The 15,614-nt window shown below is 38.6% G+C and overlaps 1 protein-coding gene across 1 annotated transcript; it reads right to left on the reverse strand.

The window, feature by feature from the left end:
• Positions 1-11,421: 11,421 nt before the first annotated feature.
• On the reverse strand, positions 11,422-15,231 carry LOC137725066 (uncharacterized). The gene is made up of 2 exons (XM_068463672.1): positions 14,618-15,231; positions 11,422-11,611 (listed from the first exon to the last, which is right to left on the reverse strand). Exons 1-2 carry the CDS (start codon positions 15,229-15,231, stop codon positions 11,422-11,424), a joined length of 804 nt encoding a protein of 267 aa, XP_068319773.1.
• Positions 15,232-15,614: the final 383 nt, after the last annotated feature.

Genomic DNA, 15,614 nt, shown 5'->3' on the forward strand with positions numbered 1-15,614 from the left:
TTTTTGAGTGGTTGTGGGGGAAAATTAGGGCTTGAAAATGGTGGTGGTTGCGGTGGTGGTGTTGAAGAAGGACGATGGTGGTGGTGGAGAGTCTTAGTGTGAGGAGTGAGAGGAGGAAACAAGGTTCATGTGGGAGGAAGTTTGTGTGGTTAATGAGATGGGAGAATGCTTCAATTTCACAATAAGGTGTTGAAGTTGAATAAGTTGAAGGCATGCATGTGAACAAAAAAGCTTATGTCACACATCTTTAAAGTGCAGTTATATACAGCTCAGTTAATGTTTTGGTCAAAGCAAAAATGGTGGAGTGTGATGTTATCTCACCTGAAAGTGCTCTTTCTCTTCTATTTTAGTCCTGGCTGATCAGCCTGTGCTCTTGTGGTGGTGGTGGGGGTGGTGGTCGTGACAAAGGTTCAAAAACTCTTTCTGGACTAATTAACAACCAGAAATGTTGGTGTGTGTTTGAATAGTTTCAAGGTTGGAGTGGTGGCGATGGTGGTGGCTGTGGTTGCTATGAGGTACGAGGTCTAAGGGAGGTAGGAGACTACTACTCTTTTTCTGTTTGCTTGTGTTTCCAAGACCTTGAAATCCCCATCCCTATATGCAATATAGTATCACTACTGATTTTATATTCTAAATTTCCTACACTTCTAGGGAAGGCTTTAGCACCCCTTATCAATTGGATTGCCCAAATTACCCTTTGTGGGGAGTAAAGGCGGGTCCTCATTCCTGATACACTAGGGGCAATTCCGGCACACTAAAGTAGTGTTGCTCGTATCATTTTCCTCACTATGGCAGTATCTCAAATTAATCATGCATTATTATACATTTCAAACTAACACATAACAATGTGTTCTTAGTTTGAAATATTTTCTCAACAATATCTACATTGAACATTTGGAAGTCCTCGTCCATAGTATACTTTTTAGTGATAAGAGATGCTTGGAACCTTTATTTTAAGGACCACAATGTTAAAATTGGGATCACTTACTTTAAATTGGGGTAAAATTCCATCATAATCAATTGGCTATATGAGGAATACTTCAACTTACTTATAAGCCCATGTAAGGTCCCTCCTCTCATCAATGTGGGACTCATTCTCAACACGTCCCGTCACGTGTGGCAAATTTTCAAGCCTAACACATGGACAACACAACGGGATGATGTGGAGCGCATGTGGCCTTTTGGCTTCACACATGGAACAACCTGTTCTGATACCATGAACAAAGTTGAGGTTCCACCATAAAACAAGTTGGCAATATGGGGAGTAGCCTAATCTCTTATAAGCCTATGCAAGGTCTCTTCTTCCATCAATATAAGACTCATTCTTAACACAACCCATCACATGTGGTGAATTTTCGAGCCTAACATTTGGACAACACAATAGGGTGACATGATGCGTGTGTGCCATTTGACTTTACACATGAGACAACCTGCTCTGATACAATGAAAAAAAGTTGAGGCTCCACCATAAACCAATTGGTTATATGAGGAATAGCCCAACTTACTAATAAGCTCATGCAAGGTCCCTCCTCTGATCAATGTGGAACTCATTCTCAACAAAATATGCCTATCTTTATATATCATGTAATGATTCAACGGTTCAAATTAATCTAAACTGCAAAATGAGGCTATCTAAATCATATTTACTTTGTTGGTTTAATGAAACTAAGACGTATCTATGTAAGTGAATCTTCCTTTTCATTGAAAATATATGATCCATAAAATGGTTGCTAAGATGTTACTAAAAAATAAGATAACTACTAAACAATTTTGATGCCAATAGAAATAGAATAATTCGAGTAATAAGATAAGTAACTGCATTTAGGCCGAGACAGAATCAAAAGTTTCAGAGTCTATTAGGGCATGGGGGTGGCAGGCAGAGTGAGGAGGAGAGACTGCTTGCTGCCTAGGGAAGAGAAAATAAAAGACTTTGATGAATTATAATGATAGTATTACAGTGAGGCAGAGAAGGGCATGGAAGATTGTGAAAGTTAAAAGGGTTTGTTTGAAGTAAGCAACCAATTTCAGTGTCTTTTTCCTGCATAATAAACTATGCGACCTTGCTGGATATTATATGGAGGGTGACTGAGAGGAGTCGGGATTTAGGGTTAGCGTGCAGATAGAGGAACTTTTATTAGGGTTTACTATTTTTTTAAAGCTGATTACTGTGGTAGGGTGAAATTAAGTAGAGTGGCTGTGATTTGTTTACCGAGGGAGAGGTGGTGGGTTTGTTTTGGGAGTGGCGCGGGCAAAAGAAAATTTACATGATCACATGAATGAGAGAGAGACAGAGAGAGAAAAAGAGAGAAGTGTTTTTGAACATATATATTATTCGGGCACAATGCACGATTTAGGGCTTTAGGTTTTTGACTGTATTGTAAACGATTCAGCCGCACGAGATATTCATCTCATTAATGTCCCTCTCCCTCTCACTCTCGCACAAAAAACCATTTCAGTACAATCAATTTAGTAATGTCCCATGAGTTTGATGAAATAGAGAAACAGTAGTGTGTAAGAGCATCTTTATAATAAGTTTAAGATGTACGAACATCTACAATGAAAGAGGTATAATGCCTTCGAATGAACATGTTATAACTTAAATATCAATTTTTGAAGTTCAATGCATCCCTCTCACTCTCGCACAAAAAACCATTTCAGTACAATCAATTTAGTAATGTCCCATGAGTTTGATGAAATAGAGAAACAATAGTGTGTAAGAGCATCTTTATAATAAGTTTAAGATGTACGAACATCTACAATGAAAGAGGTATAATGCCTTCGAATGAACATGTTATAACTTAAATATCAATTTTTGAAGTTCAATGCATTGATATTTCAGTGAGTGGGTCCAGATGGATATTTTACATCACCTTAGAAAAAAAAAAATTGTCAAACACTGAGTTTTGTTAGACTAGATGCTAGATTAATTACCGATAGAATTCAAACCCATGCTGTCATATAAGGACTCAACACCTTTTCGTCACTATGAAATTTTTTTTTACTTGATAACTTTGGCCAACAAGTAATGTAATTTGCACATTCCAATCTCCCATTGGATATGCTCTAAAGATTGTCAATGCCACACTGAGAAAATATTTTATGACAAAAATCACATTTTTCCATCTTAAATTTGACGCAAAGGATTTGTAATTTAGTTAGTTAAGACCATTCACCTTTGCATTACAAAGTCTCGAGTTCTAATCTTAATCTACCAAATTCTCAATATTGCTTGTATGAAAGAAGAGAAAAACTAGGTCGTTGGAGATGGTAGTTGTGTGCCAAAGGTTTAAAAATATCTTAAGCATCTTCAACTAGTTCTAATTGATTTTTGGTTGGATGCTCACATTGCAATTACTATAGCAACCCTTTACCTAGTTATTATTGGACATTGGGCAATTCGAATTGAAACCACTAATGCTATAACGCGTGCGACGGCCCGTGGAAAAACTGATGATATGGACATTGGGCAGTAAGATGTCCTTGATGCTCTAGGCCCATATCTAATGTCTGTTTGTTGAGATTTGATGCGATAGTTCGGTTATTCAATATTTGAAATAATTGTATAGCCGATCGATTTTCATAATTGACAACAATCTAACCGTTAGATCGCCGTCCAATTTTGTGAGCTTGATATTTATTGATTGTCAGACTTATGAGAACTTATGGAATAAAAATCTGACGTTCAAATCTTTATGTTTGGAGAATCTTGGATATGACCTAGTGGGGCCACTTTGATTGACGGTTGACTTTCTAGCTAACGCGCCTTGAATTATTCTGGTGTCTCGTAATTTATAGGATTCTTAGATAATACTTGGTGTATTTTTATAGGCGTTGATCGTGTCCTAGTGTAAAACCCCTCCCCAAAATTTAATGAAATTTCAGCTTTCCCCTAAAAGTATTTGTAATTTACAATTTGGTCCCCCACTATCCTACCTAAACCGGATCCATTTTTCAGATTTCCCTCCTCTCTTCGTTTGCCACTTGGCACCACCCTAACCCTCGCCCTATCTCTCTCTTTCCCCTCCCCCGAGTCAACTCTCATTTCTTTCTCCTTTAGCTAACTCTTATGTCTTTCTCGCACTCTCTCAGATATCTCTCCCTAATCAAACCCACACCCACGCACACCCACACCACCACCCCGATGTCGACAACACCACCACCATCACCATCGTCAACTCTCTCTCTCTCTCTCTCTCTCTTACTCTCCCTAACCTCTATGAAGCTCGGCGAAAATGAGAACTAGCTCCGGCGAACCTCGTGAGATTCGAACCCAGATTCCGGCCGATTTTGTCCATTTCACGGAAATCTAAGGTAACCAACTTCTCCCTCTCACCTCTACCTTCAATTTCGTAGGTAGATCGTAGGTTAAGGTGACCAAACAACGGCGACCAGAGCTCTGGAAGTTTCGACCTTCTTCCTTGATGAGAAACGGGTCGAGTGACCCAAGTCCGATGAACCCACGCTCTTTGGGCCGAGTGGAACTCGGGCCTCAAGCACATTAAGCCCAACCCACCTATTTTATTTAACTATTTTTATTTATTTAGAAAACCCTAAATGACCAAGGCCTTGGGTTGGGAAATCTTGGGGCCTTGGCCCGCTAAACCCTTAGCCCAAGACCAAAGGGCTTTGGCCTGTGAGCTTTAAACCTAACCCAAAACCCTTAGAACCTAAACCCTTTGGACTGAGGCCTTTGGGCCATTCACCTAGGGCCTTTGGCTCGATTAACCCAATACCCTTTAAACCCTAAAACCCATTGGACCCAAACCCCTTAGGTCCAACCCGTTGACCCGGATCCAACCCAAGCCTAGACCCGGTTGACTTGACCCGACCTGGACCTGTTGACTTTGACTTTGATCGATCAAAGTTAACTTTTTTTGGGGTTTCGTCTGAGACCCCTGCTAGGCTAATTTCGACGTCTTGGACCCGTTTATAATGTCTATTTTATCAAATTCAATCGTTTGAGTATACTTTTGTTAATTGGACCCTTTATGTTCTTAGGTGCAATTATTAGGAGTGATTTTGTCATTCCTATTTCATACAGCTCTACGACGACAAAGTATATGTGAGTGGACCCCTTCTAAAATGCATGTTTTAATAGTAGAAATGCATACATGAAAAACATGATTTAATGATTATGTTTTATGAGATATTATGCTTACTGAATATTTTGGTACACCGTATTTTATCGAACTTATGTTCTTTGTAGTATATATGAGGGATGACTATATGCTATGCAGATGCTTTTGAGATATATGCACTTATGTTGGAAAGACTATATTCAATGTTTTTGTGCGTATCTAGTGGTCACTGTTCTGCCTACAGGGCGATGATACTTATATTGGCTTCAGCCGTGTGTAGGTTGGTGCTTGTTTGGCAGATGATATTTATATTCGCTTCGGCGGGGCGTAGGTTGGTGCCTGTTTGGCAAATGATACTATTATTGGCTATGGCCGGGCGTAGGTAGGTGCCTGTTTGACAAATGATATTTATATTGGCTTCGGACTGGCGTAGGATGGTGTCTGTTTGGAAAATGAAGTGTTCTAAATGAAGAGTTCTCTATGCCTTCGGGCAATACTGATACCACTAGTTAGCACACTATACACGAGATATGTTTTATGAAAGGTTTTATGGCATGCTAGGATTTTCGGAAAACCTATTACATATTATGCTATTGAGTTTTCATAAAACTTTGGGGGTTAGCATGTTGATAACTGTTTCAGTATTATATATATATATATATATATATATATATATATATATCAACTTGGTCCACTCATGTTTGTTTTGCGCCCCCTCAGGACATAGGAACGAGGATTATGAATTGAGCTACAAGGCATTCCCTTACCAGTGACATCGTGCCATCCCTTCTGCTTTGACTTCATTGTAATAGCATCTTCCACTTGTACTTTTAATTCGATGTATGCTCTGAACATGTCATACATTATCATTATATTCATTATTGACAGTTGAATATTATTATGGTATTTTGTAAGACATATATATTAGTATATTATTACTACTTCAAGTGAAATTTATGCATTCATTACAAATCCAGATCCTGTTTCATCATTAGCTTAGCTAAAGTGGAATAGTATGACTGGCTTTCCGGAAAATGAGATGAAACCTGCTTTATCGATATGAGAAACATGCGCTCTGGCTTGCGTCACCTTCGGGTGTCGGCCAACACGTGGCCATCCCGATGTCCCTAGGACATTGGGATCAGGACATGTCACCTAGTGCTTCGATCATCGACCTATGATTGGTAGTAGCGTGGACTCAGGGTGAGTGACTTTAATATTATGTAAGTATTTTGCTTACGAAAATTCCCATGTTGATATACTTTGTGGATATAACATGGATTTATAAATGTTTTTAATGTTAGTCATCGATCTGCTTTGTGAAATGCATATATATATACATGTATATTTGAAAGGTTTGTGAAGTGAGAGGGCTAGTAGATGACCAGTATTCTGAAATACTTTCTTTTTGATTTCATGTGGATCTTAAATCCCTAGTTACCTTTCTTTCTGATTCCACGGATGCATATTCAATCCTACTAATACTGTATATATGGATGCCAGTGAGTGTGTCTGGATCCCTGCATTCTATTTGGTTCCATTGAGTGAGTTTGGAATCCTACTTCGTATCTTGTGTATCCTTTTATCAAATTCCATGAGTGCATCTGGAATAGAGAACGTTGTGATTTATACTAGCCTTACTATTTTATTATTAATATGAAAGAGATGATTGAGTACTGGATCAATCGTAAAAAGATGGCAGCGTGACTGTGTTGATTCAATCAAGTTTTGTGAGGGAAGTTATTTTATGAAAAGGATTGTGAAATTTTTATAAATAAGATAGATTGACTGTTTATTCACATATGTTATTTTTTTTTAACATATGTTATTTTGTTCTACCACTCACATGAGCTTCATAACTTATCCGAGTTTTACCTTACATGATGCACCATTTCCATAGTGTAAGGGGCGATTTTGCAAGTTGATAAGTGTTGTTAGGTACAAGAATTTCAGTATGGTAGCGCTGAAATATTGAGGGCTTGAAGTTATTAGGTCATTCTTGTATCTTACTTGTCATATTTTGATCAATAATCACCCGTATATAATACAAGGAAGAACTTTGTGGATATGTATTGAATTAGAATTTCAATCCGTCTTGTTCAAGCTAGTATTTTTGGGGAATTGGAATGAGTGGGTAAAATTGATTGAGATCTACATATCATAAGTGAGATGAGAGATGGCTTATTCACCATGCATGATATCTGCTAAACTTAAGCAACAAGAATTTCGGGTGATCGAAATCCATCACTTTAGTATACATGTTGGTGGCAATAACAACATTGAAACTTTTCAAATATCAAGTATTTGGTAGTATTGAGTCTATTGACCAATACTCTTCTGCCACATACATATTCCAATCGAAAAAATAATGTAGTTTAGATGTTAAATTGGTAATGAATGCAGGTTCATATTCCTTGAGCTTGAAGTATAATCAAGCTATGCACCGATATCCAAAAATATATACTATTGCATCGAAGTTTTATGTAGGTCATCCATTATTTTGATTGCCAAGCAAGATATTGAAATTGTCGTGGTTTAGGACTACAAAATGAACATTTGAAAAAAGGAGGGGTTGAGGGTTAAAGGCCGCTACATCTGTGGATATACAATATTTTAATCGTATTATATTTTTTAAATAATTGTAAAACCACGCAATATTGTAGTATCCTTTCTTTGGTCAGAATATTATAGTATCAAAGTTTGAGTAGGAGGAGAGAGGATTCTTGCCGGGTCCTCCAATCATATCTGTTTATCATACATCATGTGATCAGTTTTCGTCAGGTACTGTTTATATTTAACTTTAAATAAAAAAAATTACAATAATTTCTGATTGCACGATGTACGATGAACGGATGTGATTTGAGGATCCTCAGGAACCTCACAAAGAGGATCCGGTGAGGATCCTCACTCGAGTAGGAGGGGTTTGACTCACAGAGTCCAAACGATACATCTCTTCAATTATATATATCTTATTTCAAAAAATTTCTTCTATTATAAGTACATATCATTGAGTAGTCCGAAAATCAACAGTTATATCTGAATATAAAAATTTAATATATTGTACAGGGGTTAGATTTTGCATAAAACTCTTACCACTGAATGATATGTAACATTGCAGATAAAAACATATATTATCATGAGTCTGTCTCACTAGTGGTAGAATCTCATAAAGCGATGGAATCTCATAATCTTTCTGGGGAATTGCAAAAGAATAATGTTAAGGAGATCAAAATTTTAAACCAAATATGCAAACTAAATAATCTGTCATCAATATGAAAAAAACACGTTAATCAACACTTAAGTAATAATTCAATCATCAACAACCACATCATTTGATTTACAAAATTTGGTCTCCTAGTATTACCCAGAAAAAAGATAATGAATGCATGTCAAAAAGGTAATGCTAGGGAGACTAAATTTGGTAAATCAAATTTGCAAAACCAAATGATGTGGTCATAGATGATTGAATAAATAATTAAGTGTCCGTTAACATGCTTATCTCTTATTAGTGATGTGGAGCCAAAAATAATCACAAGGCGACATGTGGATTTTTGGTAAAAAGGACAAAGTTACCCCTGATACACACCGGTTGTCCTACACACGAGCAGTGGACAATTATTCTTTAAACAAGCCAAGAGTGTCCAAAATAGATAACAAATTCCAAATTATCTCATCCATCCTCATCTTAGATAATTACTACATAACCTACAAATTATTCCATATAAATGGAGATTAATTGGCTAATTAATGGATTAATTCCTAATAAATCTATTAATCACCAATTAAATCACCTGTTTTCACACAAAAAACCTCTAAGGGCTGGACACCTCCATTCCCTATATATATGACCCTATTTTCTCTAAAAAGCTAAGTCCACACTCTTGTAAAACTCCAAAAACTCTCCAAACACTTTTTCTCTCTAAATTCTAACTTTGGCATCGGATGTTCTTTGGCCAAAGTCCCCCCTCGCCCCCCTCGCCCCCCCACCACCCCCCCCCCCCCAAATTCATCATGGGCGCGTGACCTAAGGTGTTAATTGTTTTGTAGGTGCAATTTTGTCCAAGATCAAGAAGGCGGAAATTTGCATCCACAAATTGGTGCTTTCATTGAGAGTTGAAATTCACACTCATAGAAGACTCTCGCATAAAAAAGGTTTTTTCTCTATTTTCTAGTCCACTTGTATTTTTCGTATGTTCTTATTATTAGAATTTTTTATTTGCAAAGATTCTTTGATAAAACGAAAAAGAGAAATACAATGGCTAGAAATTTAGAAAATTCCATGAGTGAAAATTCCAATATAAAAGAAATGGGACCGTGACAATCCACGAGACTAAATGTGATCCTAGGGGGAGCGGCACCACCACCACAAGGTTCCACCATGGGAACCACCAAGGTGGCCACTCGCGGCGAGGTCCATGGCACCACTACCAAGGCCCGAGCCGTGCCACCAAAGCAAGCCCAAAGCTGTACCATCCAAGGCTCATGGCACTAAGGCCATGACCCAAGCCATGTCACTCCAAGCCCTAGCCTCGCACCCATGTGTGTCACACGTCGAGCAGCCCACTCCCGTGGCCCAACTTGACCCCATCGAGCAGTCTGCTTTCGTGGCCCAGCCTGCTTCCGTTGAGCAGTTTGCTCTCGTGGCCCAGCCTACTCCCGTGGTCCAACATGCTCTCACTGAGCAACCTGCTCCCGTGGCCTTCCAAGTAGCCTAAATCGGTCCAAGACTAGTTCAACTGTCTCGGCTCCAAATTTCCAGATCGATGATCAAACCGGGAGCATTTTCATCATATTTTTCTACGGATTTGACATTTCCCAGCTTAATTCTCGCGTCCGGAGTCTACCATACTTCCACTGCTCAAGGAGAAGCATTCCTTACTCTTCCAATCCAAATGGCGAACAACACCTGTCTCAACAAGTTATAGAGTTGACGAGCGCCCTAACACATTAGACGATCTTGGTAGACCAGCTCTTGTAGCGCACGAAGATGCAATGTGTTCCAAACGAGGTGTCCCGAAGAAGGACAAGGGCAGACGAAGAATGTCTTTAGCAGTGTCTCGACAAGCAGCTACTCGACCTGTCACGAACCGAGTGTTTCGACAGAGTACACTCCCAATTAGGCCCCCGAGATAGCGTATACTTCCGTCTTAACGCGTGGAGGAGCGTGCACTCTCGCCTAGGCCCACGGACGAGCATACACTCACGGTTAGGGCCACACTCCGATAATCAACATGAGCAGCCTTCCAAGTGAAGTGTTCATTCGTGGCTAGGCCCGCAAGAAGCATCCTCCATATCACATCGGAGTAGGCATCATGACGGGAGGAGAAAAATAGTCACTCAATCCGGCTCAAGTTCAACCAGCAGCCTGCGAAATCCCTCGCCTGCTAGGAATCCACCACATGCACCACTGCCGCAGCATAAACGAGCCAAGCACGTAGAAAAACAGCTTAGACCAGCACGTCAAGACTGGGGCAGCTAAAAGCTCTGCCACTCCCAACAAAGGCAAATTTAGGAGGAAGTAGAAAGGTTCCTGATCGAGCAATTGTGCATTCCTGTGCAACGAAGCTATTGACAAGGCGTTCCAATAAGACATGACCAACATGAGCGAGTCATCTTTCAATGACAAGATCGAGCAGACGGGACTACCCCACTTAGATTGTCGGATATAAAGACAACCTTTGCTCTGACAAACGCAGCAGCTCAGTCTAATGGCGCGCTGGGGGCAGATGAGTACCAGAAGGACACACCGGCCCAACTACTAAGAACTGGGGGCAGGCTAAGGATTATTTCGGTTGTCCAGCATTCCAGCTTTCCTCAGCTACACTTACGACAATGATTTCCATGCTCTCAAGTGCGAGAGGATAAACCAATTCCCTAACACCCCAAAAGAGTATGCTCTCCAGTGCAATAGGATAAACCAATTGCTCTCCAGTGCAAGAGGGTAAACCAATTCCCTGACACCCATATGGGTCTGCTTTCCAATGCGAGAGGATAAACTAATTGCTCTCCAGTGCGAGAGGGTAAACTAATTCCCCGACACCCAAAAGGGTCTGCTATTCAGTGCGAGATGATAAACTAATTGATTTCCAGTGCGAGAGGGTAAACTAATTCCCCGACACCCATATGGGTTTACTCTCCGGTGCAAGAAGATAAACTAATTGCTCTCCAGTGCGAAAGGATAAACTAATTGCTCTCTAGTGCGAGAGGGTAAACTAATTCCCTGACACCCATCTAGGTAAACTCTCCAATGCGAGAAGGCCACATAGCTAAAAAGATCGAATGCTTGAAGATCAACTAGGCAGCAAATGGTCAGGGGGTAGCAGCTACTTTTGCACTTAACAATTCACTCATCTGATACTTCATCTTCAGCAACTTCGATCTTCTCAGCTTTATCCTTGATTGCTCCATCTACGGCAGTTGAGAAATCAAACTCAAGCAATTTCCTCATTTTTGGCAAAGCAGCCCAGACATGGTAACCCAAATCGTTGCCTATGGCATGCCACTTCCTCAGCCCATGTTGAGCCAATCCTTGGCTTCAATCAAGCCGAGCAACACAAGCAATGGCCCCTGCCACACCACATCCTTGGCCCATGACAAGCCGACTTTTGGCCCCTGCCAGCCGATGTGCCGCACCACCCTGACGGCTGCCCAGTGGCAGCACCTCCCAAGAAGAAGACAATGAAAATTAAGTTTTCCTTACATCGGTGCGGCATGGAGAAGACGAAGAAAGCAAAGAAAGATGGTCCTTTGCACATGCAAGATGTAGAAGATTGCTAGAGGAGGGGGAACAAATATCCTCTAAGCTCTCTCTCTTTCTTTCTTGTGGGGTAGAATAAATCACTCTCTAAAGTTGATTTAATAACCCACTTAAGGTGGACTTAAATAGGCTTTGAGAGAAATTTATTTCCCTTTCCTAGAAGGATCTAATTTCATATTAAAGAGAGAATCTACATCAAAACAGGAAGCAATCCCAAGTTTCCTAGAGCAAAAAGATCTCTACACTTGCTACCCTTTCCTATAAGCAGCCCAGCAGGTATGGGGGTATTTGTGGAGCCAAAAATAATCACAAGGCGACACGTGGATTTTTGGTAAAAAAGGACAAAGTTACCCCTGAGACACACCGGTTGTCGTACGTACGAGCAGCGGACAATCATTCTTTAATCAAGCCAAGAGTGTCCAAAATAAGTAACAAATTCCAAATTATCTCATTCATCCTCATCTTAGATAAGTACTTCATAACCTACAAATTATTCCATATAAATAGAGATTAATTGGCTAATTAATGGATTAATTCTTAATTAATCCATTAATCACCAATTAAATCACCCATTTTCACACAAAACACCTCTAAGGGCAGGCCACCTCCATTCCCTATATATATGACCCTATTTTCTCTAAAAAGCTAAGTCCACACTCTTGTAAAACTCCAAAAACTCTCCAAACACTTTTTCTCTCTAAATTCTAACTTCGGCCAAAGCCCCCCCATTCATCGTGGGCACGTGAGGCTCTTGGCCTTAACTTAAGGTGTTAATTGTTTTGTAGGTGCAATTTTTCCAAGATCAAGAAGGTGGAAATTTGCATCCATAAGTGACATAACATTTGATTTGTAAATTTGATTTAAAAGTTTGATATCTAGCATTATCCATGTCAAAATAATACGACACAATTGAATAATTAAAGGAAAACTAATGAAAATGGCTTGAAAACTTTGAGTTTTAATGATAATGACAAAATAAAGGGTAAAGTGAATAGTACCATGATTGACTTTTTAGTGTAAAAATATGGTTTTTCATTAAAGTAAACAGTACCGATAGCTTTTCGTTAAAATTTCCAATAATTAATAGTGAAATTGTCGGGTTGTTGTTTTGCTTAGTATAGAGTATTTGTGATAATAGTACTAATATTTTAAATTTAATTTCTATGAGGTCTATACTAATATGAGGAAACTTAGTTCTTAAAATTGAGGGAAAGATTCCTTCTCAAGATGTTTTATTAATGATCTACGTAACTTTGTATTTAAAATCGAAACTGTTCATAATAAATTCTCTGTACAGATCATCTATTAAAAAATTTAGTTTAAAATAAGATCATTTAGTCAATTAATTGTAACAAATAGATAGATGGATAGTAATGCTTTTACCGTATCCAATCATTTGTTTTTAGACAGTTTAATGACTAAATAATCTCATTGTTATTGATTTTACAAAAATGATTTTTATAGAGTGATTTATAGTATGAACGATTTCATTTATAAGCACGAAATTTTATGAATCGGTAACACCGTATTTTGAGGAGGAACTCCTCCTCATCTATTGAGGAGGCAAGTTGATTCCTATTAACATACTATGAGGAGCTTTATCCCCTAAAAGGTCGTTCAGTGTTTATTTTTCCGTATTAGTCAGTACCATATGTATGGAAGTGGATTGAGGTATAGCTTACAAGCATGGTCAGTACCATATGTATGGAACTGGATTGAGGTATAGCTTATAAGCATGGTTTACAGTATTCTAAAATTGTTTTATTATTGCCGCTTAGTACTACGGTTTAATGATATTTTTCTTTATTTGTAAGTAAAATGTCTTAGGTCTGATTCTCGCCAAAAGCGAATTTGAACCACATTACTATGACTCGTTCATCGTGTGGCTTAGTCCACTCCCCTTCCTTTGTGCAGATAATATCGTTCGTTAAAAAAAAAAAAAAATTATTTTTACTTGAGTAACAAATTTCTTGCATTGTCAAATTCGTTTTGGGTATCCATGCGAATAAAATGAACCTTACACATAATGGACACGAAATGTCATCTAATATATGTCTATCTAGCAAATGCCATCTTGTTCTTGTATTCCAATTTTTTTTTCCTGACTCGCCCAGTCTCATAGTTCAATCTCTAGTATGTTCGTATTTTCTGTTTTCAGATTGTGTTGGTGGCGGCCGGTAGGCAAACCGCATCATTTTCATGCCTAAATTTAATCACTCATAATATAATAACAAATTTTTAATATGAATCTTTACACCTTAATTTTTAATCTATGTAGAAAATCCAAGTAAATATATATTTCATTTCAAGAAGTAGGTGTGGAGAACGAATTACACACAAGCTTTATATTTCTCTGGTGCTCTGGTGTCTCTACAATCAAGAATAAAAAGACAGGTAAGACTTTGTCACAAAATGGTGTAGTGTAAGCCAAAAGCCCACCTATGCGTAAGTTAGACTTAATATAGGAGAATGAATCACAAGCTATGGGTTTCTTAGCTAATGAACGATTACCCTTTTTTTTTTTTTCTTTTTATAATGGAAATGAACATGCCTTTATATAGTGGCAGACATGGGCGGTGAATGATTCGTTAAGGCATGCAAGATGCTCCCTAAGTGGTTGGTTAGAACTCCACGCAATCCCGCCCAGTGGCGAAGTCATGAATTGATGAGGGGAGGGGCGAAGTTAAAAGAGTGCAAGGTTCAAAAGAATAGCGACAACCAAATCCTTTTATATAGTAATGTCTTCCATAATTGATCAATATAAACAAATTACAATTGTTACCGGTGAGATTTCATATCATGCAAACATCGCATAATAGGTTCATTATCAATAAAAGCAAATACATATCTCTCAATGTAAACATGCATGCTATCACTCAACCATTGATCTCCCATTTTGTTACGCAATGGTGTTTTCACAATCTTCATAGCAGAAAAAGCTTTCTCCACTGAAGCGGTTACAACCAGTAACACCAAAGCCAATGCAAGAAGCTTATACACTAACATATAGCTTGCACACCTCCCAGTCTTCACCAACTCCTTTGCAAGATCACCAATTCCTCTCAATGATGAAAACTCACTATGCATCTTCATATCGTGAATGTAATTGTCAAGTTGAATTGGAAGATTCATGAGGTCCATATGATCAAAATCTTGAGGATCAAGTTGGGCTAGACGAACAATTTTTGCTTTGTCAAAAGATGCAAAATTATTCACCGGACTCAAACACGCCATACAAAGAAGCAACTCGGTGTTTACCTCATTGAAGTGATCATTCAATTCCTTTAATTGCATATCAAGGACTTGAAAATAGAGGTCCACACGATAGTAATGGAAGTTTGTGAATCTTGGAGCTTTACGCCTTAATTTTCTGGGTACGAAATGCAAATCCTCCATGTTAGGAACGACAATATCATGCTCTTCACAAAACTTTTGTACATCATCAAGCAAGTCCCCAAAGTCATCATCTCTCAAGGATTGTAGTCTTTACTTGCATACTTCCACTAACGCCATCGCATTCACAATATCTTGATTTTTTTGTTGTTGTAATACTTGTGATAACTCATTTGTAATTCCCAATATGTGTTCATCAAAAAAAGGTGAAACACAAAATCAAAAGTTTGTATGTCATGGAATTACTTGCTTCACCGAAATTGTCTTGGTTGGTATCATCTTTAATACATTCAAGCCCCTCCACCACGGCTTCAAACATGATAATAATACTAACTATACCATAATGTGAGTTCCAATGTGTATCACAGGAATGCATGAGACTACTC

Source organism: Pyrus communis, chromosome 2 (genome assembly GCF_963583255.1).
Source record: "Pyrus communis chromosome 2, drPyrComm1.1, whole genome shotgun sequence".
Lineage (NCBI taxonomy): Eukaryota > Viridiplantae > Streptophyta > Magnoliopsida > Rosales > Rosaceae > Pyrus > Pyrus communis.

Bases quoted from the DNA above. Each gene is read 5' to 3' on its own strand.
- LOC137725066 (XM_068463672.1), bottom strand. From the start codon at position 15,231: ATGGAGGATTTGCATTTCGTACCCAGAAAATTAAGGCGTAAAGCTCCA. The intron at 11,612-14,617 runs GTAACAATTGTA...GCTTGATTGAAG, and splicing joins CATGATATGAAATCTCACCG to CCAAGGATTGGCTCAACATG.